General features: G+C 39.7%; 1 protein-coding gene across 1 annotated transcript in view; it reads right to left on the reverse strand.

The window, feature by feature from the left end:
• LOC142371821 (interferon-induced very large GTPase 1-like) overlaps positions 1-8,393 on the reverse strand; it is a 178,744-nt gene extending 170,351 nt beyond the window's left edge. Inside the window, exons 1-8 of the mRNA XM_075454567.1 lie at positions 8,312-8,393; positions 5,707-5,807; positions 5,589-5,617; positions 5,369-5,477; positions 4,674-4,790; positions 3,365-3,393; positions 1,908-2,016; positions 1,220-1,336 (exon numbers count right to left, since the gene is read on the reverse strand). Of these exons, the coding sequence (XP_075310682.1) occupies positions 1,220-1,336; positions 1,908-2,016; positions 3,365-3,393; positions 4,674-4,790; positions 5,369-5,477; positions 5,589-5,617; positions 5,707-5,791 (595 nt within the window). The 5' untranslated portion in view covers positions 5,792-5,807; positions 8,312-8,393. The remainder of the gene's footprint in view (positions 1-1,219; positions 1,337-1,907; positions 2,017-3,364; positions 3,394-4,673; positions 4,791-5,368; positions 5,478-5,588; positions 5,618-5,706; positions 5,808-8,311) is intronic.
• Between the last annotated feature and the right edge of the window lie 581 nt (positions 8,394-8,974).

Below are 8,974 nucleotides of genomic sequence, written 5' to 3' on the forward strand. Positions count from 1 at the left end.
TCCTACAATCAGTGCATCTACAAGTATCTGTTCTTTAATTCCACAACTATCAACCTCCCTGCATAACACTCATCCCACATATTTCTGTTGATACTACTGTGTATAGCCCTCTCACCCTCGATGTTTACTTACCCCCCCACCCAGAACTTTACTGATATATTTGTATTTATCCTAAATTAATTTTACTCCATTTCATTCTTATTTTGCTACCTTGAAAAGTTGAGCTATTTGCAATACACATTTCACTGCTGGTGCACGTGCACAGCTGCAGGGGACAAATAAAGATTCTGGATTCTTCTTGATAAAGTTTCTTGAGTATGACATCTGCTCTGATGTGGAAACAGTGTTTCCTTCAATCCCCTGTAGGGGGCAGTAGTGCATAGAGCACCATTATGGGTCATATTTAGGGGAATCAACAAATGACACATGATTCCTAATAACTGGAGGACATATTGTGCTCCAGAAATTGAGGATTTCTTTTTTTCCTCCTTTTTCGTTCACCCAACCACAGTACATAGTTACAGTTACAAAGACTAAAATTTAGAATTAAAAATTATTGTAATTAGAATTGGCCTCATAGTCCATCACTAGTTAGCTTCTTGCAATGTTAGATTGGATGTGGTGTGCATTGTTGGAGGAATATGAAACCCTTGCAGTTCCAGGATGTTGATTACACTTTGCATCAAGTTGTCATAAAATATAAGACAAAAAAATATATTATTTGTTTATTCTCCAAGAGGAGCTTTCTGCCCGTATATGATCACAGCAAAAAATATCCAAAATTATTTGGGGAAGGTTAAAGGGAGATTGCTGTTTTATCCCCACAATTAGACAGGTCTGCATGTGGTGTGGTAGTTAGCAGATTAATAGTTGATTCTAAACTGTCCGTAGGAGAGAGCGTGCTCTGTGTGGCCCTGTGATGAAATTTCAACCTGCCCAGGTTATACCCCACCTCTCCCACAATGGTAGCTGGGATAGGCTCCAGTGAGCAGAACTCCCTTTAGTGTTGATCTTACTTTTTGTAATATTGCAAATATTTTACATGCTTAGAAGCTATGTGAATACAAAGGGCAAAATGTGGTATTTTTAAGCAGAAACTGTGCATTGAAACATGTTAGTTTGTCAGTACTCCTCCATCTTTTTCTGTATTTTTCCCTTTTAGTAATTTGTTAAACTTGGTATAAAGTAAATTAAAGTTCTGTCCACACTGGAATCTTACCTGTTGTCACTCTTTCCTCTTTGTGGTTTTTGGGATCCAGCTGTTCTTTCTGCTCTTCAACATTTTCAAAAATCTGTCTGCTGTAGCATTGTGGGTTGTTTTCAGAGACCATGGCATCTTTTTTGTCCAAAAGAGCAATTATCTCGTTTTCATCCATCATACGTCTTGTACATGTGTGGTATCTTTTTTCAGAAAAACTACTCTCAGCTTTCAGGTCTGCCAGTGCACTTTCACAGCTTTCATCTGACTTGTGAGTCACAACTGTCATTACATAAGAAAGATTTCCTTTGCCAAAACCTTTCTCTAACCACTGTATTCCTGACCTGTATTGGCTGCTGTGAAGGCCGTTTGGCAGCAGTAAGATAAAGGCATGGACTGCCTGAATGGATGGGATTTGGTCAGCATTTGGAAGACCAAGCATGTTAATAACACAGATGTGCTGACCACACAAATCATACAGTTTGGATGAAAACTGCTCCATGTCTGTTTGCTTGTCATGGTCAATTAAGATATTTTTTGATCCAATCTCAATGGAGTTGGTGTCACCAATTAACACAAGTTTGAGTTTAGGCATTACTGCAAAAGAGCTTCAGTAGTTAAACCACAGAGTTCATTATAATCTGCTGAGACTACAGCCCAAGTATGAGTTGTAAAATAAGCCTTCCAACCAATCATCCTAAAGTATTACCTTTGTCATCGCTTGCCTCAGATGCAGTTTTGGTTTCAGCCTCCCCTTCTGTGCTACTTTCATTCTTTTCTGAGTGCTGAGCATCATGAGGATCATTCACTGGATCACTCTAAGTAAAATGGGATTTTATCTGGTGATTAGTTTCAGTTTTGAACAAATTGGGAATATGATGTATAAAATAGAAGCACAGTCAAACAACAAAATATCACATGGAAATGTATTTTTTTAAATTCAGGATTGCACATGTGTGTTGTGCAATAATCCTGACCTGATAGAGAAGAAGTCATCACTTAAAGGTAGGGTAGGAGATCCTGGATTTTGAGTCCAGCGAAGCTGCATTTTGAAAATACACAGGTAAAAAGTCCCAACCCTTTTCTTCACTTTCCCCCCGAAGGCACGCCTCTAGAGTACATGAACGCGCACGAGCACGAAGGTGCACGAGCGCTGTTCTGACAGCAAGCATCGATCGTTGCCGTATTTAGTATTTAGTATTTAGTATATGCTAACTATACGTTTAATAATGCTAGGTGCTAGCCAAGCTGGCTCTAGTTTAGCTTCCTGCCAAGCTTCTGGACACGTAAAGGGCAGATTATAGTTCTGCGTCTATCGTCTTGACGTGTTGCTTTGCTCTGGTCGCGAACCACTTTTCATGTTATGGTTCTGCAACCTTGGTCTGGGGACGCACAGCGGTTTCCCCCCAAAAGTATTTGAGAATTCGCGAGAATTTTGGTGGGCGGTGACGAGAACTTCGGCGGCGCCGGCGGAAGTTTTTATCTTTCAAAACAACAATGGCGTGTATGCAAGATATGGATCTGGAGTTGCTCGACATCGAAGAAGAACAGCTTATTATATTGGAGTTGGCAAAAATGCAAAGGAGGAAGCCACACAGACAACCGGAAAGGCACACCAAGGACCAATCACAGCCGCTTTTGTCCGGCACTTCCGTTGGTGGTCTGCGTGCGTCTGTCGCGTAGTCAGGATTTTTCCGAGGTGCACGAGAACGCGCGCAGAGCGTCTGCGTGGGGGAGTGGTCAAGATTTTGACACTCGCAGAGGCTATGCGTCCGAGCGTCAGAGGCTTTGCGTCTGAAGCATAAATCAGGCTTAATTCGTTCAGGAAGCAGGGTATGCGCACAGGGGGAAGGAGGGGGAGGGAGGAGCAGATTGCAGTTTGATAGACGGCATCAGTATCCAATCATTGTGAACGGTCCGTTCACAATGATTGGATACTGTTTTTCCTAGATTGTACGTTCGAGAGGCCACTAAAACTTGTCATATTTGTGTCAAAACTTTTAATTAATTGGTTGCAATGGGGGTGTGAAGAGTATTTCAAGCAATATGTAAAAAAATGTTCCAGAAAAAGATCCCCTACCCAACCTTTAAAACCGATGGAAATCGTTTGTGTTGTAAAACTGCTGTAAGGATATCTAAAAGAGGGAGAAAATATCTTGTTCTCACCTCGGTGTCATCATTACTCTCCAGGTGGACTGCAGGGCCATAAGAGAAAGCAAAGTACACATAGGATTGGTCTAATTTTTGAAAAGTGACAATTCAAAGTGCAGCATCCTACAATCAGTGCATCTACAAGTATCTGTTCTTTAATTCCACAACTATCAATCTCCCTGCATAACACTCATCCCACATATTTCTGTTGATACTACTGTGTATAGCCCCCCACCCCCCCACCCAGAACTTTACTGATATATTTTTATTTATCCTAAATTAATTTTACTCCATTTTATTCTTATTTTGCTACCTTGAAAAGTTGAGCTATTTGCAATACACATTTGACTGCTGGTGCACGTGCACAGCTGCAGGGGACAAATAAAGATTCTGGATTCTTCTTGATAAAGTTTCTTGAGTATGACATCTGCTCTGATGTGGAAACAGTGTTTCCCTTCAATCCCCTGTAGGGGGCAGTAGTGCATAGGGCACCATTATGGGTCATATTTAGGGGAATCAACAAATGACACATGATTCCTAATAACTGGAGGACATATTGTACTCCAGAAATTGAGGATTTCTTTTTTTCCTCCTTTTTCGTTCACCCAACCACAGTACATAGTTACAGTTACAAAGACTAAAAATTTGAATTAAAAATGATTGTAATTAGAATTGGCCTCATAGTCCATCACTAGTTAGCTTCTTGCAATGTTAGATTGGATGTGGTGTGCATTGTTGGAGGAATATGAAACCCTTGCAGTTCCAGGATGTTGATTACACTTTGCATCAAGTCGTTATTAAATAAGACAAAACAAAATATATAATTTGTTATCCTCCAAGAGGAGCTTTCTGTCCGTATATGATCACAGCAAAAAATATCCAAAATTATTTGGGGAAGGTTAAAGGGAGATTTTTTTTTTTTACTGTCACAATTATACAGGTCTGCATGTGGTGTGGTAGTTAGCAGATTAATAGTTGATTCTAAACTGTCCGTAGGAGAGAGCGTGCTCTGTGTGGCCCTGTGATGAAATTTCAACCTGCCCAGGTTATACCCCACCTCTCCCACAATGGTAGCTGGGATAGGCTCCAGTGAGCAGAACTCCCTTTAGTGTTGATCTTACTTTTTGTAATATTATAAACATTTTACATGCTTAGAAGCTATGTGAATACAAAGGGCTTAATGTGGTATTTTTAAACAGAAACTGTGCATTGAAACATGTTAGTTTGTCAGTACTCCTCCATCTTTTTCTGTATTTTTCCCTTTTAGTAATTTGTTAAACTTGGTAGAAAGTAAATCAAAGTTCTGTCCACACTGGAATCTTACCTGTTGTCACTCTTTCCTCTTTGTGGTTTTTGGGATCCAGCTGTTCTTTCTGCTCTTCAACATTTTCAAAAATCTGTCTGTTGTAGCATTGTGGGTTGTTTTCAGAGACCATGGCATCTATTTTTTCCAGAAGAGAAATGATCTCGTTTTCATCCATCATACGTCTTGTACATGTGTGGTATCTTTTTTCAGAAAAAGTACTCTCAGCTTTCAGGTCTGCCAGTGCACTTTCACAGCTTTCATCTGACTTGTGAGTCACAACTGTCATTACATAAGAAAGATTTCCTTTGCCAAAACCTTTCTCTAACCACTGTATTCCTGACCTGTACTGGCTGCTGTGAAGGCCGTTTGGCAACAGTAAGATAAAGGCATGGACTGCCTGAATGGATGGGATTTGGTCAGCATTTGGAAGACCAAGCATGTTAATAACACAGATGTGCTGACCACACAAATCATACAGTTTGGATGAAAACTGCTCCATGTTTGTTTGCTTGTCATGGTCAATTAAGATATTTTTTGATCCAATCTCAATGGAGTTGGTGTCACCAATTAACACAAGTTTGAGTTTAGGTATTACTGAAAAAAAAAATGAAAAATAAAAAAGGGGCTTCAGTAGTTAATCCACAGTGTTCATTATAATTTAATGAGTATGAGTTGTTAAATAAGCCTTCCAACCAATCATCCTAAAGTATTACCTTTGTCATCGCTTGCCTCAGATGCAGTTTTGGTTTCAGCCTCCCCTTCTGTGCTTCTTTCACTCTTTTCTGAGTGCTGAGCATCATGAGGATCATTCACTGGATCACTCTAAGAAAAATGGGATTTTATCTGGTGATTAGTTTCAGTTTTGAACAAATTGGGAATATGATGTATAAAATAGAAAATATCTAAAAGAGGGAGAAAATATCTTGTTCTCACCTTGGTGTCATCATTACTCTCCACGTGGACTGCAGGGCCATAAGAGAAAGCAAAGTACACACAGGATTAGTCTTTGAAACAAAATACCTGAAAAATTATTTTCAAATGTTTAGATTACCTTCATCATTTGTCACAGAGCAAACCAGTTTGGTTTCAGATTCTCCCTGCCCTCCTGCTGGTGTGTCGTCTTTGTTTTCCTCCATCTTATCTGCTTTTAATCTTTAAAATACAACACAAAGTTTCTAATGAAACTGCCACAATACTTCAACACTGCAAATGTTCAACACCATTCAAAGTGTAACCCTGATGAATCCTGCCTGCTGATATTGGTAGGGAAATGTTCCAAATGCTGCTGTTCAAAGAGCTGCAGACTTGTCTTTTTTCCTGTTTTATTTGGCATGAACAGAGAGGATGCATTTCAAACAACAGTGCACAAAACCGTCAGTGGGTCCACTTTAAATACGTAAATTGTATTTGGAGGAAAATCTTTTTGCTGAAAGGTGGATATCTGTTTTTGTTTTCTATGTCTGATTTACTGTATCAAAATAACTTGGAGGTTTGCTGAAGGCTGGGTTGTACTTAACTTCAGAGGAGTGTTTGTTTCATGTTAATCTAAAAGGACATTCTATAAAAACCTTTGGACTGTCCCTTGGAAGGGCTCCACTGTGTTGCTGTGTTTGACACTAATCACTGTATATGGACACAGTGAACTGTATTGCACTACCATATTTTTTTCTTTTTTTTCATCTGCAAGAGCGCTGTAACTGCCATTTGTTGACATAATGAAATGCCGTCTGGCTCGAATTGGGCGGATCTTTTTTTTTTTTTTTTAAGGCGGATCAAATGCATGCCACCATCCGGTCTGCCCGGGTGACGTTGTAGCGACCCGATGTGAGTACTCCGGATATCCGGGCGCGTATTTACGACCCGGATTTTGTTACAGCTCTAGACATAAGGTGCGCTCACAGATTGACAGCATGGATATAAGTGGGGAGGTTGGACACAGAAGGAAGGAGGAAACGGGGGAAGAAAGATAAGAACGGCATGTAGGACGGACAGTGGGACTGGTAAAGGGGGAACTGACACAGGGGAACAAGAAAAGAAGAAAGGAAGGACAGCAGCAAGGGGAGCCGATACGAAGAAGGACAGCAGGACCATGGGAACGACAAGGAGAACGGAGTGAAAGGAAGACGACTAATGATGGCAAAACGAGGCTTCATGAACCAATGAGGCTTTCCAGCCCAAAGGTTCGCCAAAAGGTTCATTACCCGAAGCCTCATTGAAACGGGCTCTCTAGTGACACCTGCTGTGCAAAAGGAATATATGACAGACTAAATTAACCCTGAGTTAGAGCATCCTGCAATATAAAATAAACAATTGTTGTCACTGTGTCTCAATGAAAATAAATGTGTGAAAACTGCATATATGGAAGTATTATTGAGTGCTATGGTGTTGATCACTCAAATGAAATATATCAATGATGTACACTGACTACAGTGCTTATGGAACTGGGAGTATGAAAGTGCTTATGGGACCGGGAGTCAGGAATAAACTGCAACCGAGCAGTATGGGCAACAAGACAAATATAAGTTATTGGTTTTTATTTAAAAAAATGTGTGTCAATAACGTTGCGGTCAGAAGAGCAGTGAACTACACGTGAGTCACTATTTGTCCTACTGTAATTTGTATTTTTTTTCATAATCATTTTTCATTTTCTCCCGTTCTAATCCAATGACTCGGGTCGCGGTGGGGCGGTGCTGATCTCCGCAATTTTAAGCCTTCAGTTCGTATTGATGATTAAAATGATTATTTTACAGTACAGTAGTTATTTGTAAAAAAAAAACAATAAAGGTTACTACTTCACGGATTTCGCCTATCACGGGTTCTTTTTGGAACGTAACCCCCACGAAAAACGAGGGTTCACTGTATATCCTATATAACTATTCTAACACTATTCTAACCTAATTACGATATATTCTAATGCAGTATAATAATAATAATAATAATAATATATGATATGACTGATATAATAACTGAACTTAACCACTAACTCTGATACAACCAACGCACACTCTACCTCTCACCAATACCAAACGCCAACTCAAAACCCTCGAAGTGCCGCAAGGTTCAAACCCTTTTTATGCGATAGTGACGCTCAAAATGAATCAGTGACGTGTACACTGAATCCGAGGCCTCGTTTGTCATCAGTCACGTGATTTTTGTGGAAACGATACCAGAGTGGTGAACTATACAAGCCTCGAACCAACGCTTCATCTGGCTCGCCCCTTTTTGCTCAACACATGCTCCGAGGCCTCGCTTCAAACGCCACATCACCAAAGACGACCACAGCTTTGCTGGGGTGAAACTGGAGCCTGCGTTTTTTTTATTTCTGTTTGACACATTTTATTTGTTTTTAGTCTATTATTAGTCTTTTAATCTGATCCCAAATAAATTTTAATTGTGAATCCCAACTTTTTGAATCCTGCCATTTCTCAACAGTGGACTCATTGCTGGTGTTACTGGTTAATATTTAATTTTGGAAACCCCCGCACTTGTGACATACAGTATCAAATAATTTCTGTGTAAATTACAAAATGTTCATATTAAACTAAACAGTTTATAAAATGAAGGAGCATGACAAATGTGTATATGTACAGTTCTAAAGAACATCTTAACCCAAGTCTGTACAGCCCAGAGTTAAAAAATAAAAAATGAAAACTCACCCTCGCTTGTATATTTTCTCAGCTCTGCCTGAGCTGTGTAGCTGTAGCTGCTTTGTCAAAAATGGCCCACTTTCTTTCAGATGTGAGTAATGTTAGATCAGATGCCCGTTGGTTTAAACATATCTTCCCCTTACAAACTCCTCCTGTGGTCTGTGATAGGCTGTGGGACTCTGCATAAACACCACTGATTTGATACTGCCAAAAGTGAAAGTAAGAGTAAGACATGGTTTCATTTCCCATGAAACCATTGACAAGCAACTGAGATTACTCAATATAGTGGACAATAGTACAGCTTATAAAACTGTAACACTTTAAGATGGTTCAGTATGTACCCAATAGTGCTAAGAAGTTTTTCAGATAACAGACACAGGTGAATGCTACTGATCTGCATCCTATAATAATTTCACACTATGTCTCAGTTTAATTTTTCTTCCTCAACTCTCTGGACTGCTTCCTAACATGGCACATTTCATAGGGCCCATAATTCATTCAACTTAATGGAGCAAAATAGATTAAATGGATATTTTAAGATATCCATTTAATCTAATATTATAAGATTGTGAAGTTCTGCACAAGCCAGCTAATGATGCATTGATCTGAATCAGGTGATCTGAAGCAGGGAACCATCTAAAACATGCAGGACAGCGGCACTCAAGGACCTGA

The sequence above is a fragment of the Odontesthes bonariensis genome, chromosome 21 (assembly GCF_027942865.1).
Source record: "Odontesthes bonariensis isolate fOdoBon6 chromosome 21, fOdoBon6.hap1, whole genome shotgun sequence".
Taxonomy (NCBI): domain Eukaryota; kingdom Metazoa; phylum Chordata; class Actinopteri; order Atheriniformes; family Atherinopsidae; genus Odontesthes; species Odontesthes bonariensis.